The sequence below is a fragment of the Bos grunniens genome, chromosome 9 (genome assembly GCF_055505025.1).
Source record: "Bos grunniens cultivar Pamir isolate PY7600 chromosome 9, Bosgru_T2T1.0, whole genome shotgun sequence".
NCBI classification, from domain to species: domain Eukaryota; kingdom Metazoa; phylum Chordata; class Mammalia; order Artiodactyla; family Bovidae; genus Bos; species Bos grunniens.
In genome coordinates, this window is record NC_141173.1 from 83,044,322 (window position 1) to 83,067,027 (window position 22,706).

Here is a 22,706-nt window from a genome sequence, read left to right on the forward strand (position 1 = left end):
ACCAAAATCGACTAGAGAATTTTTTTTGCAGCATTAAGGACTCGATGGACAGGAGTTTGAGTGAACTCCGGGAGTTGGTGATGGACAGGGAGGCCTGGCGTGCTGTAATTCATGGGGTTGCAAAGAGTCAGACATGACTGAGCGACAGAACTGAACTGAACTGAGGACCTGATATTTTTAAATTCCTTACAGAATATCAGGGCCTAGTATTAAATTTTTTCTTCTATTACTTTAGTCAAATTTGTCATTAATAAATATCTAGATTCTTAAATTAAAAAATGAAATGACTGTATATTCAGTATCATTATTTTAAAAGGGAATTAACTGTAGACAAATTAATTTATTAAAATTGTCTGTAACTACAAATAATTTCTTTAAGAAATAAATAGTTACATTTCTTACATTTAAACTATATGATAAATAATTATATATAGAAGAATGATATTTAGGATATGAGTAAACATATAAATTATTTAAATATCTATAATGTTTTTTAACTTCTCTTTTTCAAGATTACAAATTTAAATAAGACACTAAAATGCCTTTCTTTTATAAGCAGACCACAGAATTTATTTAATTTAGATGCTAACAACTTATATTGTTTATGTACTTTGGCTTAAAACTGAAATGGTATCTACCTTACTAGCAACTAGTAATAAATTACGTAGTAGATTTAAGAGATGAACTTGGGGGCCAACATATATCTTCATTTTGATTTTTCACTTTTGGCATAAAAGCATTCTGATGCATTTTAAAAAATAAACATGCCATTCAGAATATTTTCTCATCATTCATTTTCCATAGTAAAAGCAGACCTGAACGATTTCTCATGCTGTGTCCAGAGGTGTAATTCATGAGCATTTGTTACTTGTAAGGGATGTAGTGTTGGAAAATGCTTTGACTGTAGTTGGAACTGGATCAGACATTTGGAAAGTTGCCATTTTCCTTCTCAGCCTTTGTCAGGGAAGCTCTACTTCAATGGGAATAAATTTCCCATCAGGATCATACCACTTTTCTTGACCCTTTGGGGGAATGTGTGTGTGTGTGTGTGTGTATACATACAGAGACACACACAGCACGCTTATCATCTCTTGCAGCTTTGCTTTACTACTCTCTCCTGGCAGGATCACTGTTTTTCCAGTCAGCCTACCCAGGGACCTAAATCATTGTTGAGTCTCCACCTCTCACAGTCTGCAAATCGTTCATGATGGTTATTTCTGTCTTTGGAGGACTATGCCTTCTGGGTACTCTGTTATAGATGAAATTATATGCGTATCATATACACACACAGACATAATGTATGCACACACCTACATAGTAGGTGGTTGAATGACTTGGATGCTGAGCACGCTTGGGTGTGGATTGGATACTGAGCATGCTTGGGTGTGGATTAAAATGATTAATTAGGATAAAACTATTGGAAGCAGCAGCCCAGCGTGAGGAGCAGAGCAGCTGTGTGTCAGGGCAAGTCAGCAGAGCTCAGGAAGAGGGGCAGGGGGTGATGAGGGGGGGGTGGTCAGGGACTGTGCCTGCACGGGAGGAACGAGCGAGGAGTTTGTGTGTGCTGGCTGGAGCAGATTACAGAGGCCCTGGGCGGTTGGACAGCACATTTCAACTTAAATACAGCAAGAAGAAGGCGCTAGTTCACTTGTTTTTTTAAGCTTGGAAGAAAAATAAGTTCACTTGTCTTACTTTATCCAATTTAAACTCTACCTTAAATCTGCCTGCCTCATCTCCTTGTTTCCCCAATACTTTTCAGAGAATAGAGGAAAAAATTTTTATAATCAGTTACTTCATAGCAGTAGAAAAGTGTTACATCACTTGAGTTTCACTTTGCTATCAATTTTCTTCCTCAGTGATTAGTCAATTCAAAGGGTAAAAACATACTGCTTTTTGAGCCCTTATATTGGGAATTTTTAAGGTCCATTTTCATATACTATATTGGGAGGCAAGAAAAAAAAGTCATGTCAGTGTAACTTTATGATATATTTTTTTTTTTACAATTAGTCATTCCCATGCTTTCTCCTTTCCTGATATTATTTTGTATAATGTTGGCTGATTTTACCTGTTGTTAAAAGTAAATGAAAGAAAATTACCCATAATAGCTTTTATACTTTGTTGTTTACTGTGACTTATGAACCTCTGCTGCCAGAAACAGAGAGTGTTTGAACATTAGTTATCTTTTTTGATGCTACTCAAAGTACTCAGTGTTAAAGGAAATAGAGCAGAGAGAACCTATGTATGATTTTTGGGGGGTTCTATTTAATAAGCATTTATTGAGTATGCTATGTGTAATGTACCAAAGGACACACCAAGGTGAATCCATTTCTTTACTTTTGAACAACTATTTCAGAAAATACTTCTCCCCATGATTTTTCTCTCCTGAAACCTTTTCTCCTAGCTTCTTTTTTTCTATTATCAATTACTGTCTCATAGTGGCATATGTGTATATGTGCATTTTATGATAGTTTATTGAGTTTCATTTTCTTACTGAGTAACACTGGATGAGTTGCTCTCAGGCAGCATTTAATAAATGCTGTTAAAAAAACAAGCAAGCTAATTATCTCAACCAAATAATCAGTTGTTGACCAAGAATCTTATCAGGTACGCTCTGCTAAAAATTTTCTTTTTTCCCCCCAGTTTTATTGACATATAATTTACATAACATTGTACAAGTTTAAGATGTACAACATAATGAGTTAATATTTGTATATATTGTTAAATGATCACCACATAAGACTAGGAACATCTAACATCTCACATAGTTCCAACTTCTTCCCTTGTGATGAGAACTTTCAAGATCTAGTCTCCTAACAACTTTCAAGTATGTATATTTTAAACACTAAAAGTCACTACTAACATTAATTGCCCTATTTCAGGTCCTTACCATCTTTTCCTAGGACTGTTGCAATACTTTCTTAATTGGTATCCCTGCATCAAGGTAGATGCTACCATGATGTATTTAAAACACAGAGCTAGCATTTGCTACCCTGATTTAAAACCTCTAGTAGCCTCTGCAATAGGATCTGAACTCCTTTACCTGTCATGCAAAGCTGCACAGTGATTTGGCCTCAGTTTCCCTGGTGGCTCAGACAGTAAAGAATCTGCCTGCAATGAAGGGGAACCAGGTTTAATTCCTGGATTGGGAAGATCCCCTAGAGAAGGAAATGGCAACCCACTCCAGTATTCTTGCCTGAAGAATTCCATGAACAGAAGACCCTGGCAGACTACAGTCCTTGGGGTTGCAAAGAATCAGACTCAACTGAGCAACTAACACTTTCACTTCATTTTTCTATTTAGTAGCATCTCATTCCTCTCTCTGCTCCAAACTAATGTCATTTAACACCAACTTCTCATGATGGTCTGCAGGTAACGATTTCGTTGCCCATTCTATTTTTTTTCTGCCTATTGGTCTCTTCTGCCTGATCTCCAACTCCTTCTTCCTTTGCCTACCCAGCCCTTGCTCATTCTGTCCCACTCACTGAGGCTGTGTGTCACCCTGAACCCATTCCTCTCCAGCTCTTCTCCTTGCTCCCTGGTACCTAGTCGCCTCTCTGACTATATACTAATATCTGTGTCTGAAGCTCAGCCCTTCCCTTGCTTAGTGACCTCTCCTATTTGTTGAGAATCTGAAAAAGTGTGAGAAATTATCTGAGCAGCCAAGACAGTATTATGTCGAAAATATAGTGAAGATTGTAGAAAAGCCACTCTCGCAGAGGTATTAACTCTTCCTTTAGCCACTGTTGTAACTAGTTTCCCTTGTTTTCCAGTGAATTATGGGTATGTAGCAAGATGGAAATGATACGGCAGGGGGAAGGGTGGCAGTGAGAAATGATGTCTGGCAGTCTGACAGCAATGAGGAGAAAGAAAATTATAAAAAGGATACATGAGAATTCTAAAATAAAACAAACTAGAGTAGTCTTTGGGGATTTTTACAATAAAAGAAAAGCTGAAGCAATGAGCTGTGGTTTGTTTATTTTTGAAGATAGAATATAAATCAGTTAAGAGAAGGCATAGGAGTTTATACTATATTTTAGTAAATTTCCTTCCAAAATGGCAACCATACAAAAATAGGGCTAAATGAATGAAATATAGCCATCTGGACCACTCAGCTTCCCAGAATTACTCATTCTGCCTGTGTAAGGTTATTCAGTCAATATAATTTTTACTTGAACTTAAAATTATCTGAATAATTATAGAAATTTAACAAAGTTCACAACTTTGTCAATAGTTTCCTTCCCTTGAGTGATAGGGAACTACTTAATTTAACTTGAATTGTATCATGTCAATGTATAATATTTCCTTTTAGTGAGGTTGAACTGAAAAGACCCTGATTCCGGGAAAGATTGAGGGCAGGAGGAGAAGGGGACGAGAGAGGATGAGATAGTTGGATGGCATCACTGACTCAATGGACATGAGTTTGGGTAAACTCCCTCCTGAGGGAGGCCTGGCATGCTGCAGTCCATGGGGTCGCAAAGAGTCAGACATGACTGAGCAACTGAACTGAATTGTTTTTTATTTGATTTTAACCACCTGGTTTATATCTGTTAAAAAGTAGAACAATGAAACAGCAAACATTTCATCATCATCCATACTGGTCTTACTATGTATACTCTTCAAACCACTTTTGTATTTGGCCTAATGAATTGAGCAGATTGTATAGCATGCATTTTTTAAAAAAAATTAAGTTAAAACACAAAGCCAAGAAAATACTGTGGCGCTGACCAAGGTCATCAGCTAATATGGAGTAGATCAAAGAACAGAACCAACCTTGTGTGTTGGTAACCTTCCTTAATCTTGGGTTTGGGGGCTTGTTTTCAACTCATCCCTTCATTCTCCTCTCCTTTCTCTTTCCCTCTGCTCACTGGCCACTGACCTCCTAGCTCTTTCCTGACTCTCACTGTCTAGAGCCTCTTGCTGCTGCTAAGTTGCTGCTGCTAAGTCGCTTCAGTCGTGTCCAACTCTGTGTAACCCCATGGATGGAAGCCCACCAGGCTCCCCCGTCCCTGGGATTCTCCAGGCAAGAACACTGGAGTGGGTGGCCATTTCCTTCCCCAATGCAGGAAAGTGAAAAGTGAAAGTGAAGTCAAAATTGCACATGGAATTAGAGTCATGTCTGCATCCCCCTCTCTACCCCACACACAGATGCAGGCAGGTGCACACACACGCCCACACACACATACATATTTTATGAATTGAAGCTATGGTAACAATTATTAAACAAAACAGTTAACACTTTAACAGTATAGTTCACCTCTAAAAGTGTTCAGAAAAGTATACAAATGATTGTCAATGTGGGTGTGGAAAAGCTGTTTTCCTCTACTCAGGTTCTGATTTTAAGACAAAAAAAAGCTTGCATTATTTTGCTCATAAATTTCCCTTTGAGTCTTCTTTAAAATTTATTCCCATCAAGACATTACTATTACTACAACTGTTATTTTACTGAAGGCTGTTTGAACATTGTTTCTTTTTCAGTCTGGTGTTTCATTTAAATGATAGAAGAAAAAATAAAACATTATATAGTATATAGTATATATAGTTCAGTCCATGGGGTCGCTAAGAATCGGACACAACTGAGCGACTTCACTTTCACTTTTCACTTTCATGCATTGGAGAAGGAAATGGCAACCCACTCCAGTGTTCTTGCCTGGAGAATCCCAGGGACAGGGGTGCCTGGTGGGCTGCCATCTATGGGGTCGCGCAGAGTCGGACACGACTGAAGTGACTTAGCAGTAGCAGGAGTATACAGTCCATGGAATTCTCCAGGCCAGAATACTGGAGTGGGAAGCCGTTCCCTTCTCCAGGGTATCTTCCCAATGCAGGGATCGAACCCAGGTCTCCCACATTGCAGGTGGACTCTTTACCGTCTGAGCCACCAGGAATTCATGGCTAATAAAAAACTTTTCAGATGAAAAGTATGTATGGATTAGTGTTTTTCCTCTTTGACCTTTAATAACTGTGTGTATATTTAGTAATGTTTAATATTTTAACTCAGAATATGCTATTTTCTTTTAATTATTAAATGCTTCATATTATTTTAGAAAGCCAATTAGTATTTTTCACCTCTGTGAAATCTCATATATTTTGTGATATAACAAAGAAATAATAAATGACATTTTTCAGTCCACTATGTCAGTCCATTTTGTGCCAGTATTAGCAAACTTGTACACATAAAATTTCATGACCGTTAAATGAGTGAAAAGGTGAAATTATCATAGAGTTTAGAAGTAACTCTTATATTGATTCTCAGTATAACATAAGATCACATAAAAATGGTGGCAGTAATTATTTCCTTGCGTCTCATAAAATGAGACCAAATTATATATAACCTAAGTAATGAGGCAGTAAAACTCATGGGTGTTTTCCCCCAGGGAATTTTTTGTTTTCCTAATAACCAGTTTATTAGTTAGAACCTCACTCATTGTAAGTGACAGACACCCAGCTTCCATAAGCATAGACACAGGGGGTGATTCATCAATATTAAACCCCATAACAAAATTACGTTGAACACAAGGACACAGCTAATCATAGGAACCAAGCACACAGCTGGCCCTTTCTACCTCTCTCCACAAGTTTTCATTTTCTTTGCTTTCCTATGACCTTGTACCTCACAATCACATATCAGGGAGGGAAAGCCCTTCTTTAGATCTAGCACGTTTCAAGAAAGAGCAGCAACTGACTTAGCTTGAGTAACATGAAGCTTGGGTCTTGTGGGATGGGCAGACCCCGCCCCACACCCTCCGCTTTATAAGCATCATGTCAGATGGAAGAGGAATCAATGCCCAGAAGGAAGAAAGAAGAGAAAAATGTTAGTCCACATGAGTGTTCACCACAAACCAACATTTATCCTTGAATAAATTATAAACGTGCCAGGGACTGTTTCCTGAAATTCTCATCACAACTCTTTGAGGTATGAGTACTTTACTACCCATTTGACAGATGAGGAAACTGAGACTTTGTGATATTTGGATGCATACTGTCACATCCGAAATGCCAACTCAGGCTTGTCACATCCCTTGTTGGCTTTAACCATCATAGCAAACTATCTTAGCTATATTTGTCTACTTATAAAAAATGAGTATAACAGTTAATATGCTTTTACCTTCATTCTTACTTTTCCTTTACTGAACTATTAGGTTGCTTATTAAAATGATGTACCCGTTCGCTGATTTCCTAGCACCAAGGGAGAAGGTGTTTAGGCAATATTAGACTTTGTCTTTTTAATTTTCATATAAAAACTGGAAGGATAAATAATTGCTTTCAGGTCTATAGACCAAGGGAATAATTTAATTAGCTTCTTAAGTCCAAATTAGATTATTAAAGTTGTCATGCATGAAAAAGCACAGAAACATATAATGTTACTTCCATTTTCAGTGTTAACTACAGAGCAGCAACGTGATCCTCCCCATTTTAAGGTTCCATAATGTATGGATGGTTGTACTGAATCCACTCTTCAACTTTCCTAAAATATAACAAACTAGTTGAGTAGCCCTATGAATTGGATAAAAATTTCAAAACCTTTTTTGCATGCTAATGAATACCATCATAGTGAAATTCAATTTAAATCTATCAAATTCTTGATGAAGATTTATATGAGAACAAAGGTTAATTTGATGGACATAGCATTTTAAATTAATTGTTTACCATCTGTTATGGTCTTTCATCACCATTATGGCTATACATAAATCACATGTGCCTCATAAAAAAAGATGGCAATAATTTACATGTATGTATTTTATTGAAATTAACATCTGGGGTGTCACTCTCTGATTTAAACATAAAGACTAGGAGGAGACAACGCTTTCAGTGTGGTGTGTTTTTTTCTTCCTGTTGTTATTGCTGCTCATCTTGAAAGCTGGTGTCCTCAAGAGTGATTTGGAGGCTTTACTATCTTTTAAAAAATGTAATCCTAGCCAAGGAGTAAATTCTCCACTTTAAACTTCTCATTTTGAAAGTACGTAAACTTAGGACGTGCTTAACTTCTTTAGTGAGAAGCGCTAAGCTTGAATAGAAAGCCTGGGACTTCTTTGTATGTTGATGGGTCATTAGCTGCTATGTTCCTCAGGGAAGCAGCCTGGGGAGAGATGGGCAGCAATGTGGCAACAAATGCGAGACTGCTAATAGAAGATTCCTGTCCTCTAATCTTTAAAGTGGATTTTTTCCAAAACAAAGAAATATCGTACATACATCTTTTTATTTCCTTGACCAGTACTTATTGAAAGCCCACCTTGTACCAGGTCGTGTTCTAGATGCTGGGGAGACAGCAGTGAACAAAACACATCTTTGCCTTCCTGGAACTTACAGTCCCAGCTTCTCTTCTCCACCTCTCAGGACCACTCCCCTGTTTCCAGTGACCTGTTTATAGCTGTCTAGCACTCAAAACTGACTTGAATAAGTTATAAAATTACCATTGGTATTAGGAAATTCAGGGAATATTCCATTACAGAACATTGAAAGCTGGGTCTCAAGTGTCTTAGCTAGATCTGTCCCAGGGCCATTCTGCTATTTCTACCTTTTTCCTTGGCGGTTAACCTTCTTAATGGTCTCTTCATTTTTTATCCTTAGCCCTATGCTAGGTTTATTTGCTTTGGCCCACTTTGAGAGAAGGGTAGCACATTAAAGTATTCAGACTCTAGCTCTGCCTTCATTGATTTCTGCTCTGAAGTGCTGTTCATCCCTCTCCACCCTGTGGTCTCTGTTCCTATTCTCTCCATCCACCCCACCTCCACCCCTGACTCTCATTCATAGCTTGTATTTTGGTATTTGTGAAAGATTTTCCCTAAATCTCTTTACTGTAGAGTTCTTGACCTAAATGTTTCTGTTCACTGTCTTCTTTCTCTTAAGGATTTGGCAAATTCCTTGGCAGCATGATGGATCCTTATCATGTTTATCATATACCTACTGAAAGACTTAGGCTTATACATTATCAGGTTAATCTGCTCTGGGTATCGTCTTACTATTGTCATCCTTATAATGTATTAGATGAATATGATGAGGAATATTACAGTAATCAGATGCTGGCACTCGATGGTGCACTTGTAATCTGGTTCCTAATGAACTGTTGTCACCAGTCATCATGCAGAAAAGGAAATGGGCAGGGTCCTCTTCAACACTGATCATTTCAGAGAGATTAAATTCATCTTAATCATGTAATCAGAAACTTTGAGAAGAACGTATTTTCCATTATCTTAATCAGAAACATCTTCTGGTTATGAAGGAGACAGAAAAACAGAATGGGGCTAAAGAGGGAGACAGAGTGAAGTCTAGTCTCTAGATATATGAGGAAGCTTTGTTTTTTTTTTCTTGTGAATTCTTGTTGGCTAATCAGCTTAGTTTGCTTATGTGAAAAATCTCTAGAGATAGCTAAACCTCCCAGATGTAGCTAAATCATTTTAAAAAAGAAAGAAATTAACCTTTCCTGAAGCTTTTCTGTCAGGCATGTGTCAATAGCCTTATAGATATTAACTCAAGTTCAAAGAGGTAAGGAATATATCTATGCTATGAAGATATAACTAGTTAGCATTGGATTGGCATACAAACTAATCCTTCCTTGCACCAAATTGTCCACGGGATGAAAAGGCTACTCTGGAGAATTTTTGTCCTCTACTTGTTTGTCTTAACATGTCCTCTTTATCTCTTGATGAAGTATAAGAAGATTATAGATACATGCAAAAAATAAGCAAACAGTACAAATGAGATGAAATTACCATACTTTAAATGACTGCATAAGCTTTATCCTTCTCTTTCGCAGTAAAAAAATGATGACAATTAATGGAAATGCTTTAATGGGTTTAGGGTGAAGGAAGAAAAAAATAAGTGGAAAGATTTCCATTTAAAATTATGCAGTTGAATATTCTCAATAAAGAGTAAACTTGAAAATTCCATTCAGAAAATTGAAAATTTCAATTCAGTAAATATATATATATTGAAGACATACTAGTCTCTAGACCGAATGCTGTAAAACCAAGATGAGCAGAAACAAACATGCATGACATAAAGCTTTAGAATCTAAGAATAAAAAGTCACTATGGAGATTATGTGTTAATTCCAAAATTGAGAAAGAAAATATGACAAATGTGGGAAATCTTTATTTAAAATAACTGAACTGATTCTAATTTCTACAGGTTTCTATGGTATCTCATAGGGGCAACATATATTTCAATGTTTTTAAGTGTAAAAAAATTTATAAGTACACAAAAGAGGGAAAAAAATATTTTTCCCTCTAATGTGAGACTTCTTTGAGACACACAGTGGCTTTGTTTTTCTTCTATAATTGAATTTTAGAGGTAAAAGGGGCCCTGTGTAAAATCTTTTCCCAGCATGAGAACATAGAGTTCCCACTGATAAAGCAGGTCATCTAGCTCACCTGGGAGCCAAGGGCAGGGTGGGAGCAGTGCTGATTGCAAGTCTTAGTCCCTGCTTCCGGTCCAGGTTTGTTTCCCATCTGTATTCCAGTGAAGCGTAGAATACAGGGTAGAAAGAGCGCGGTGTAAGTGCCATCCAATTAATTTGCATATTTGAAGAATAAAGGTCACTGGACCTGACAGAAAGCTTCAGGGTTGGTCATTCCTTTCTCTGCTCTTTCTCTTGTTTCTCCTTCCTAAAAGATAGTTATCTACTCTTTATTAAATGTTTTGTAACACAATAAATTAATTTCTATTTTAATTATATAAATATAAAGTAAATATGTTAATATTTATAATACTTTATAACACATTATACTATATATAATGATAAAGTAAAAATGTTAGTTGCTCAATTGAGTCTGACTCTTTGGACTGTAGCCCGCCAGGCTCCCCTGTCCATGGAATTCTCCAGGCAAGAATGCTGGAGTGGGTTGCCATTCCCTTCTTCAGGGAATCTTCCCAACCCAGGGATGAAACGCGGGTCTCCTGCATTGTAGGCAGTTTCTTTCCTTTTGAGCCTATAATACAATTATAAATATAAAATTAAATACAGTCCCATCCTCAGAGATAAATAGGATGGCTTAAAGGGAGAAGAATGGGAGAATGGAGAGCAAAGCAAAGTATTCCCTCTCAAAAACATACACACACACACACCAGGGAGTAGGAAAGTGACCTAGGAAAAGTGCTTCTGGTCTGTGAATTGTCACTAAATTTACTTGGTTTTATCCTACTGTTTTCTCTGTCTATTGGCCTCTATTACTGCCTTTTCAAATGCAAATTAGATTCCCCTCTTATCACCAACCTTCATTTGCTTTCCCACCTTCAATAGTTAGCGCCCTGCTCTGCATGGGAATGACACAACAGCTCAATGGGGTGGAAACACTCTGTCCAGCAGCAGTGACCAGAGAAATCAATTTATAATCCAATGCACTGACACTGCTCCATCCTAGCAACAATTACTGTTACTTGGGGAGCTTTTTAAAATATATCCATGCGTCCCTTCACCCTTGACCAACTAAGCCAGAATCTTTTAATACTTGGTCCTTGGGGATCAGCATTTAAAAACAAACAAGTAAACAGACAGACTCTCTCCTGGACGTTTCTAGTATGTTACCAGAATTCCACACCACTGGTCGAAGAGATTCTCCGCTCTTGCATGAGGGTCTTGAAATTTACTGCAAAATATCTGGTTGGAAAATTTGAAGCGAACTTCGTCCTTTGATTTTCAAGTAACAGAAGGTGTTTTTTTTTTGTTTTTTTTTTTTTAAGTCTGGATATCCCTTTATTATTTTCATCTTTTATGCTTTCTTTCTGTTTTGATTTGATTTATTCTATTTTCTTAGCCCAAATTGTCATAAATTGGGATTTCACATGTTGCTTCTTATTACCTATTTTACAAAAGTTCTGGAAGGTTTTTGTTTGGCTTTGTACTTTGCTCTGTTCTTGGTTTAAAGTATATATTAAACTGAGATTGTTGCTGCAACAGGAGGCACTTTTATTCTGATTCTGTGATTAGTTAATATGCTTTCTTTCTGGCAAACAGATGGTGAATTGAATGTAGAACTTTTCCTTTGAGTAGCTGCTTGAGTGGGGATTTTATTATAAATACCACAGAAGGACTGCTCAATAAAAAGACTTTACGTTAAATGAAGACAAAAAGTCACAGCCAGAGTTGGCTATTTTGTCACAGGACAAAGAAGCTGTGTGCCTCCCTACCAGGTTATTCAGTGACTGACTTAGAAACAGTTTTTACTTTATCTAGAGAAAATAATCATAATTAAGTTGTCTCTTCTGAAATTGGCACTGTATTATGTTTTTTACAAAAGTCAATAAAGCAAGAGTGTTTAAAATATATCTTTCAAAAAATTCAAGTGATTTATTAACAAGTACAGCTGTTGCCATCATAAAAATTATTGACTCCCTTTCTTATCAGGCTAAGAATGATTTTTTCTCTTACACATAGCATGTTATATTTATATAAAATATGAATAGTATTTATTAATATAACATATTTTTTGATTTATAAAAAATCTTGAAGCATTAAGGATTTAAATAAAGTTGCCTTTTTAATGATGTACCCATCCTCACAAAGTCTTTTTTTTTTAATCAAGAACCTTGAAACCCTGACCTGTAACAAGTTTGAAAAATTTTTTCTCCAGGATTCTTAACTCCCTTCCCTCACCATTGTACTGGATTGTGTATCTAATTCTAAGCAGTCCTGAAAGCTGGGCTCGAATTCACTTATTTTCCTTATTTATCTTTTACTAGTATACTCAATCTGTCTATCATAACATTGTCTCTTCTTATAATCAATTCATCTGCTAAGGGATTGGTCATGTTTCTGTGTAGCCTCATATCCTTCAGCAGCACACTCGAAGTTCTTGGGTTTCTAAACTCTTCATCATCCATGTCATTCCTGGAGATTTATTATAGCTGTTTACATTTAAACACTGAGGTCTAGAAATTTCTGGAAGCTGGTTGTGGTGGTTGTTCACTACACAAGTTGTGTCCGATTCTCTGCGACCCCATGATCTGCAGCACACCAGGCTTCCCTCTCTTTCACGATCTCCCTGAGTTTGCTCAAACTCATGTCCATTGAGTCAGTGATGCCATCCAACCATCTTATCCTCTGTCACTGCCTTCTCCTCTTGCCCTCAGTCTTTCCCAGCATCAGGGTCTTTCCCAGTGAACTGGCTCTTCTGGAAACTTAGATAAAATTAAATGTTCTGTCCATTTTGTCTCGACTTTTAAATAATATTTAAATAAAGACAGGCAGACAGATGTGTGTTGCATAGAAAAGTTACAGTTTAGAAGGGCTTGCTTCCGTGCATCTTATCAGAAGTTTTGATGAACTTCAGTGCATTTTATGAGTGGTGTGAGTGTTTTGAGGTGAAGTGGATGTCGCTAATGTGATTGATACTAAAAGATGGGATGTTATTACAGAGAAGAATATGCACTTCTATCCTAAAGTAATATACAGTTTGTTTACCTTGTTCTGACTTGCCTCTCTGTTTCCACGGGACAAGCATGAGAACCATCAAACCAGCTGCTAGAAAGGAAAGGAGGCATCCTAGGGTGTTAAGGGTAGTGAGGCTCAGGATTGTTTAGATGGAGATCTCTACCTGCTTCAGGAGTGTCTCTTCTACGACCATCCAGTTCCCCTGTCCTTGTCTTGCCAGCTTCTCATCGCTGTTTCTAACTCTTGGCTTTCAACCTGACTTTGATTTCTATTTGCTTGTCTTCTGGATTCTTACCCTCTCTTACCGCCCCTGTCCTGTGGCAGCATCTTGCATTATGCTTGCCCTTTCCTGTCTGAAAAGTCTACTTTATTTCAGAAATTCTTCAACTCCCGTTGATGATAATGCTAAATCACTTTAGTCTGACTCTTTGCAACTCCAGGGACTGTAGCCCACCAGGCTCCTCTGTCCGAGGGATTCTCCAGGCAAGAATACTGGAGTGGGTTGATGTGTCCACCTCTAGGGGATCGTCCCAACCCAGGGATTGAATCTGCTTCTCTTTTGTCTCCTGCATTGGCAGGCGGGTTCTTTACCACTTGAGGAAGCCCAAGTTCTGTTGGTCTATTAAATATTTAGGGTGGTCCTTGAAGTCTTGCTGTCTTTTTGTTGAAGTATGTGTGGTTGTGTTATACTTCTAGGCTACAGAGAATGACTTGTATTAAAGATGAACTAACTGCCAGATTCAGCCATGATGAAGAATCTATGATATGTTATTTATATTTGTTATATGTTATTTGATATGTCAGTAGTATTTTTTTTTGTAACATGATAAATTAATCTTATTTTCTCAAAGTTTCCCTCATGACTTAAAGCTGTTTCTCTCCCAATTATCTTTCCCATTTCTCTAGAGAACAATAAAAAACTAACAAAAAGCTGTCTTTGGATTTTACTTCACCAAATTTGTGTTAAAGAAAAATTGCTTTATTTCTTGAGTTGCTACATTTCAAGGTTTGCAAATATATTAAAATTCAAAAGTCACCAAAACCACAGGGCTGCTTATTACCCTGAGTGGCTCTTGTCTATTTTGAAGAAGAGCAGGGATAAGTAGAAGCAGTATGGAGACAGTTTTTCTTACTCTGGCTAATGTAGCTTAGGTGCTATCCTTTGAAAGGTGGTATTTACACTTGACTATAAGAAAGTAGAGTTGACCAGTCATCCAAATATTCTTTTTTTTTATTTTTTCTAAATTACAGAATTGACTCCTGAGGAGAAAGCCCAAAAGATTGCCAAAGCCATGCGCAAGCAGTCTTCTGAAGTCAAAGAGAAGTGGGAAACTCTAAATGCTGTTACTAGCAGTTGGCAAAAGCAAGTGGACAAGGCGTTGGAAAAGCTCAGAGACCTGCAGGGAGCGATGGATGACTTGGATGCTGACCTGAAGGAGGCAGAGGCTGTGCGGAATGGCTGGAAGCCCGTGGGAGACTTGCTCATTGACTCACTTCAGGACCACATTGAGAAAACCATGGTCAGCATCCCTGCCTCAGATAAAGGGTTTTAAGAAATCCTTTCCCTGGTGGCTCAGAGGGTAAAGAGTCTGCAATACAGGAGACTCAGGTTTGATCTCTGGGTCAGGAAGATCCCCTGGAGAAGGAAATGGCAACCCACTCCAGTATTCTTGCTTGGAGAATCCCTGTGGACAGAGGAGCCTGGCAGGCTACAGTCCATGAGGTCAGGAAGAGTCAGACAGGACTGAGCAACTTCACTTTATTGTTAAATATAACACAAATAAGGAGAGCCACATACATTATATAAATTGTTACAAAGGATTGTTATAAGGCCGACACTGTGACAACATCCACCAAAATCAGGATATAGAACTTTTCTAGACACAACAGATGTTTTCCATATGCCCCTCACCATCAGAACTCCCCTCCCCACCAAAACAGCAACAAAGGTGACTTTTACAATACTTTACTTTCATTTCGTGATATACATTTTCACCCAGCTGTGAATTCCTAATCAGTATAGATTTAGTTTTATCTGTTTTTGTAAGAATACTTTAAAGTCCCTTTTAATCTCCAGATTTCCCCTCTATCTTTTATTTTCTCTGCAAGGTATTTGTTGAAGAAACTGAATTGTTTCCTTTATAGTGTTTTTCACAATGTGGCTCTTACAGAATGGCATCCACATGAGGTAGTCTGGCAGGTTGCTTTTTAAATGGGTGGTTGGATTTAGAGGTTTAATCAAAAGTGTACTGTTCTACTGGGCATTCTTTACTAATTATCTTATTGTCTCAGTATATAATGAAGAATTATTTTAGCTATAAATTCTGTTTGTAATATTGCCCAGAGTTAAGGATGTTAGACTTCTGGTCTAGATTCTCTTTGGCTCTTGTATTCTAGGACATATCCAGAAAAGAGATTAGTGGAATTTAGGCAGTAAAAGACACAAATAAATAGATTTAGAATGTATTGGGATTTGTGAAAAAGTAAAAGTCTTCGTCTCTCAGTCGTGTCTGACTCTTTGTGATCGCATGGACTGTAGCCTACCAGGCTCTTCTGTCCATGAAATTCTCCAGGAAAGAATGCTGGAGTGAGTTGCCATTCTCTTATTCAGGGGATCTTCCCAACCCAGGGATTGAACCCAGGTCTACCTGCATTGCAGGTAGGTTCTTTAACATCTGAGCCACCAGGGAAGCCATTGAGGTTCATACTAGCACAGTAAACTATATGGGTTTCCCAGGTGAAGCTAGTGGTAAAGAATCTGCCTGTCAATGTAGGAGGCTCAGGGGTTCGATCCCTGGGTCAGGAAGATCTCCTGGAGGAGGAAATGGCAACCCACTCCAGTATTATTGCCTGGAAAATCCAATGGACAGAGGAGCCTGAAGGGCTACAGTCCATAGGGTCCCAAAGAGTCAGGCATGACAAAAGCAGCTTAGCATGCAGTGAACTATATAGTAGGTAGTCATGAAACAAAGAATAAATGAATGACAAATCAGACTGAAAATATCAATATTGTGAATGGGATTTTTATTGCAAAAGATATGCATCTTTTGTGCACAGACATTGGATAATAGTTTCCTTTTTGTTTTGCATGTGGCTGAATAGGAAATAGAAGAAAGGTCTAGGAAATTAACTGAATCCTACTCAGGCAAATTGCATAAGTAGATATATATTTGTGTATAGACATAGGAATAATAATAGCATTTATTGATGCTTAGTACATGCCAAGAACTGTTCTTTAGCCAGTTTGCGTTGGTATCCTTTTTAACTCCCACACCAACCCAGCAAGCTAAGTATTATTATTTTACAAATGATAAAACTATAGATATTGCTTCATGCCCACACAGCTAGAAAATGGTGGGGTTTCAGGATTACTTTCTTGCTCTTCTCTTTCATTGTAGAGACCTCATTGATAATATTGTCTTTAAGCTCAATTTTGATCGACTATTTGAATTTGAATCTTTAAAGGTTACATATTATATTTTAAACAAAATATTTATTATTAAAAAGTATTGGGGTCTGCCATCTTGCCATCTTTCATGGTAAATATACATGTTTCCAGGGACCATGAATTAAGTAGGCTTCTTCATGTAACTGTTCAATCGCTCAGTCGTGGCCGACTCTTTGTGACCCCATGAACCGCAGCACGCCAGGCCTCCCTGTCCATCACCAACTCCCGGAGTCCACCCAAACCCATGTCCATTGTGTTGGTGATACCATCCAACCATCTCATCCTCTCCACCTGCCCTCAATCTTTCCCAGCATCAGGGTCTTTTCCAATGAGTCAACTCTTCACATCAGGTGGCCAAAGTATTGGAGTTTCAGCTTCAACATTAGCCCCTCCAATGAACACCCAGGACTGATCTCCTTTAGGATGGATTGGTTGGATCTCCTTGTAGTCCAAGGGACTCTCAAGAATCTTCTCCAACACCACAGTTCAAAAGCATCAATTCTTCGGCGCTTAGCTTTCTTCACAGTCCAACTCTCACATCCACACATGACCAATGGAAAAACCATAGCCTTGACTAGATGGACCTTTGTTGGCAAAGTAATGTCTCTGCTTTTGAATATGCTATCTAGGTTGGTCATAACTTTCCTCCCAAGGAGTAAGCGTCTTTTAATTTCATGGCTGCAGTCACCATCTGCAGTGATTTTGGAGCTCAGAAAAATAAAGTCAGCCGTAGTATCCACAATTCTGAGTTAAGATAGCAAACTGAAAATACAACTTTTTAAGATAGGATAAGTTCTTTGGAAGTTGCACGCTTCTTGTGTTTTAAAAGATGATTTTCAAACACTGAAAAATCGTTAAGCCAACAGATTACAGAAACTATGTTCTGTTGGTTTGCAAAACTGACTCTTGAGTAAGAATTTACCTTTTTGAATTTGAAAGCATCAGTTTTTAATATGGGATGATTAGTGTTGAGGGAAAAATGAAGTTATATCTGGCCTAAAATTTTGGGACTTGTTAATGCCATTTGACTGAAGAAATTACCCACCTCTGCATCCAAAGCCTTCTGTTTACATTTCTGCTTATGTGGGAAAGTTAGGAAAAATACAGTTAATATTTAAGACCAAGGATTAAAATATTTTAACATCTTATTAGGAAAAAAAGAAAATAAAACCTAGGTCTCTTTAAGCCAAATAAATATATTCAAACTTCGGCAGGTTTCATATGTGCTTAAAGAATACTCCTGAAGTTATAGGCAGGTGAAAATAAGTTCTGATTATTGTTAAATATTATTAAATATACCAAAGCAACTGGAAAACAAAATATTTTAGGGTGATTGAATAATTTCAAGTTCCTGAATTATACTTAATCGCTCTTATCTGTGGAGTACACACCTCTGACAGGAGAAGAGCTGAGATTCCCATCTGCCAACAGGCTGCTGGTCAGCACCTTAACACATGCAGATGTTTCTGTTTTTATAGCAAAGAAAACCTCATAGATTTTATTCTCGTATGGGAAAATGCAGCCAAATCATGATAAATTTGTTCTTTACATCAGAACACATAGCAGATCTGAAACCATTTTACAATTTGCTTTATTTCAGAAAGTGCCTTAGTTTGGAGCTCTTAAAACCCAAAAGATAAACTTTCTTAATGGAAAGATTCCTTATTACCATAAAATACTGGACCACAAAAACAAAATTAAGCCTAAAATGCATTATTTGTCTGAGGGCTTTTAATGTTTTTACTTGTGGCTTGTAAGAAAAAAGCATAATTTTTATGTTCAGTTCAGTTGCTCAGTTGTGTCCAACTCTTGGCGACCCCATGAACTGCAGCACGCCAGGCCTCCCTGTCCATCACCAACTCCCAGAGTCCACCCAAACCCATGTCCAATGTGTTGGTGATGCCATCCAACCACCTCATCCTCTGTCGTCCCCTTCTCCTCCTGCCCTCAATCTTTCCCAGCATCAGGGTCTTTTCCAATGAGTCAGCTCTTCACATCAGGTGGCCAAAGTATTAGAGTTTCAGCTTCAACATCAGTCCTTCCGATGAACACCCAGGACTGATCTCCTATAGGATGGACTGGTTGGATCTCCTTGCAGTCCAAGGGACGCGCAAGAGTCTTTTCCAACACCACAGTTCAAAAGCATCAATTCTTCGGTGCTCAGCTTTCTTTATAGTCCAACTCACATCCATACACGACCACTGGAAAAACCATAGCCTTGGCTAGACGGACCTTTGTTGGCAAAGTAATGTCTCTGCTTTTTAATATGTTGTCTGGGTTGGTCATAACTTTCCTTCCAAGGAGTAAGCATCTTTTAGTTTCATGGCTGCATTCACCATCTACAGTGATTTTGGAGCCCAGAAAAATAAAGTCAGCCACTGTTTCCACTGTTTCCCCATCTATTTGCCATGCAGTGATGGGACTGGATGCTATCATCTTAGTTTTCTGAATGTTGAGTTTTAAGCCAGGTTTTTCACTCTTCTCTTTCACTTTCATCAAGAGGCTCTTTAGTTCTTCTGCACTTTCTGCCATAAGGGTGGTGTCATCTGCATATCTGAGGTTATTGATATTTCTCCTGGCAATCATGATTCCAGCCTGTGCTTCCTCCAGCCCAGCGTTTCTCATGATGTACTCTGCATAGAAGTTAAATAAGCAGGGTGACAATATACAGCCTTGACGTACTCCTTTTCCTATTTGGAACCAGTCTGTTGTTCCATGTCCACTTCTAACTGTTGCTTCCTGACCTGCATATAGGTTTCTCAAGAGGCAGGTCAGGTGGTCTGGTATGCCCATCTCTTTCAGAATTTTCCACAGTTTATTGTGATCCACACAGTCAAAGGCTTTGGCATAGTCAATAAAGCAGAAATAGATGTTTTTCTGGAATTCTCTTACTTTTTCCATGATCCAGCATATGTTGGCAATTTGATCTCTGGTTCCTCTGCCTTTTCTAAAACCAGCTGGAACATCGGGAAGTTCATGGTTTACATACTGCTGAAGCCTGGCTTGCAGAATGTTAAGCATCACTTTACTAGCATGTGAGATGAGTGCAATTGTGTGGTAGTTTGAGCATTCTTGGGCATTGCCTTTCTTTGGGATTGAAATGAAAACTGACCTTTTCCAGTCCTGTGGCCACTGCTGAGTTTTCCACATTTGCTGGCATATTGAGTGCAGCACTTTCACAGCATCATCTTTCAGGATTTGAAATAGCTCAACTGGAATTCCATCACCTCCACTAGCTTTGTTCATAGTGATGCTTTCTAAGGCCCACTTGACTTCACATTCCAGGATGTCTGGCCCTAGGTGGATGATCACACCATTGTGATTATCTGGGTCATGAAGATCTTTTTTGTACAGTTCTTCTGTGTATTCTTGTCACCTCTTCTTAATATCTTCTGCTTCTGTTAGGTCCCTACCATTTCTGTCCTTTATTGAACCCATCTTTGCATGAAATGTTCCCTTGGTATCTCTAATTTTCTTGAAGAGTTCTCTAGTCTTCCCCATTCTATTGTTTTCCTCTATTTCTTTGCATTGATCACTGAGGGAGGCTTTCTTATCTTTGCTTGCTGTTCTTTGGAACTCTGCATTCAAATGGGTATATCTTTCCTTTTCTCCTTTGCTTTTCACTTCCCTTCTTTTCACAGCTATATGTAAGGCCTCCTCAGACAGCCAGTATGCTTTTTTGCATTTCTTTTTCTTGGGGATGGTCTTGATTCCAAGGAAAAAGCTCTTGTCATCTCTAAAATCTGTCTTGAAGTTATAATTTTTAAAGAACTTTCACCATCGTTAGAAATAAAACTGGTTTTTATTTAAAATTATATAAACCTGAGAATATTTTCTAGCATTTTATTTTTCATCTTTAAGGCCTTTAAAATACAAAGATACTGATTTTAAAAGCCGAATCTTATAGTATAAGATCGCCACTGAAGAAAGCATGAAAGATATGAGTTCTGTAATTATTCTCAAACTGAATCTGAGGAAACTCAGGCCTTTTCAAAGTCCAGACTGAAAAATTCTCTTTTCCCACCCCTCTCTATGTCCCATGCTTTTTTTATTAAATACGAATTCTTTAAACCTCTAATGTCTCTGTTATCTTACATCCTTTGTCATTGACCTGTATTTGTGAATTTAGTTGTATACATTCTGTCACCCGTGAATGATCAGCATCTGCAATCATGGAGAAAAACTATCACAAAGTGAATTCCTTCCACCTAGCAGCAATTGTCACATCTTCACGGGCTTCCATTCTTCTTTCTGATTTTGATTTTTTTTTTTTTTTTTTTTACTTTAGGCTTGATTACAGAGTAATTTATTTAACCCCACCACTTCAGTCATTCATTTACAGCTGAAATGAAATGTCAGTCCGAGGCCTAAATTTGAAATGCTAGTGTCTTCAAGGTTCTGGTGACATTTCCTTCTATGTTGACTTCCATGCGCACTGGTTCAGGTGTCAGTTACACAGTTACCTCCGTGGTCTATAGCTTTCATTTTGTCTATGGGCTCCAGATCTGTTCTTCTGACTCTCCAACTTGAGCATCTTCATGTGGTTTTTGGACATGTTCGAGAATTTTGAAATAAACGTATTATCTTTTTTGTTCAAAATTAATTTTGTTTTTAAAAACAAAATTATGTTAGTAATGTTATTTTGATGTTTACCAACCATAATTATTATTTTTAGCCTTTTCACGTTATAAAAAGAGGATTTGGGAAGCGGCTAAAGGTTTCCTTTTTATAAGTACGAGGAGGAAGTAAAATTAATATTGTAGTGTTTTAATAAAACTTTATAGTGTTCAAAAGCACTTTGATATCTATTATGCTTTAGCTAAACTTAGAGTGATGAAAGAGAAGAAGAAATGGGACTGAGACGCATATGCCTGCTCTCTTAAGGGGTGAAAACTGCAGAAACGATGACACTTGAGAGCTTAGTCTAATAGTATGTTCACAACACTTAACGCCTGTATGTTTGGTACACAGTTAATATTTAGCATAACAAAGAATTTAAAATATTCAAGTGTCTTTTAATATCCCACTTCCGTTCCTGGTGCTATATTGGCTCGTGTGTTACTGTTAGTTGCTCAGTTGTGTCTGACTCTTTGTGACCCCATGGAGTGTAACCCACTAGACTCCTCTGTCCATGGGATTCTCCAGGCAAGAATACTGGAGTGGGTAGCCGTTCCTTTCTCCAGGGGATCTTCCTAATGCAGGGATCGTAACCCAGTCTTCAGCATTTCAGGCAGATTCTCTACTGACTTAATCTTGCCTCAAATACCATTTTTGAACCTTCATCATTAGAAATGAACTCTGTCCCTCTTTTATTACTAACTTCGTACTGAGTACTGGAGAGTGTCTATTCTCAGGAAGCTTCCGTTATATGGAGGGAGATATTAAAATATGAATGTTTACATTACCAGGAACTAAGAGCTCTAATAAGAAGTAGTATATAAAATCTATAATAAGTGGTTCATATGGCACAATATAATAAAAAATGCCCCCACTGTAAAAGCTGATTTGTGTGTCCAGAGATGTGCAGCTTGGAAATCCTGCCTGGCTTGGAGATGAGGGATAGAAAGCTGGTGAACACGTGGGCAGGGCCTTCAACCAGGACTGGAATAGGAAAGGCCTCTGGGAAATCTTTCCAATAGGTGGGGCATGCCAGTGAGTCTTTCAAGGGATGGATGGAATCTAAGCAAAACTTTATGGGAAAAAAGATACATGAATATAGAGGGGGTTGAAATTATGTGGAGAAAGGAGAAAAATTTGGTGTTTTCATTATTGTTCGTTCTCACAGGACGTATCACTGTCACTGAACCCAAATTTTTTTTGTTTATTTCTCCCTCTTGACATGCATCCCATCAACCCCCACCTGTTCCAGGTCTCTTACTCTGCCCAAAACTGT

General features: G+C 38.0%; 1 protein-coding gene across 16 annotated transcripts in view; it reads left to right on the forward strand.

Annotated features, from left to right (window-relative positions):
• The window catches only part of UTRN (utrophin), a 556,162-nt gene that overhangs the window by 425,003 nt on the left and 108,453 nt on the right, over positions 1–22,706 (forward strand). For all 16 annotated transcript variants that reach the window (XM_086318195.1, XM_086318199.1, XM_086318196.1 and 13 more), the window contains one exon: positions 14,617–14,885. In XM_086318195.1, coding sequence (XP_086174321.1) covers positions 14,617–14,885 — 269 coding nt within the window. The remainder of the gene's footprint in view (positions 1–14,616; positions 14,886–22,706) is intronic.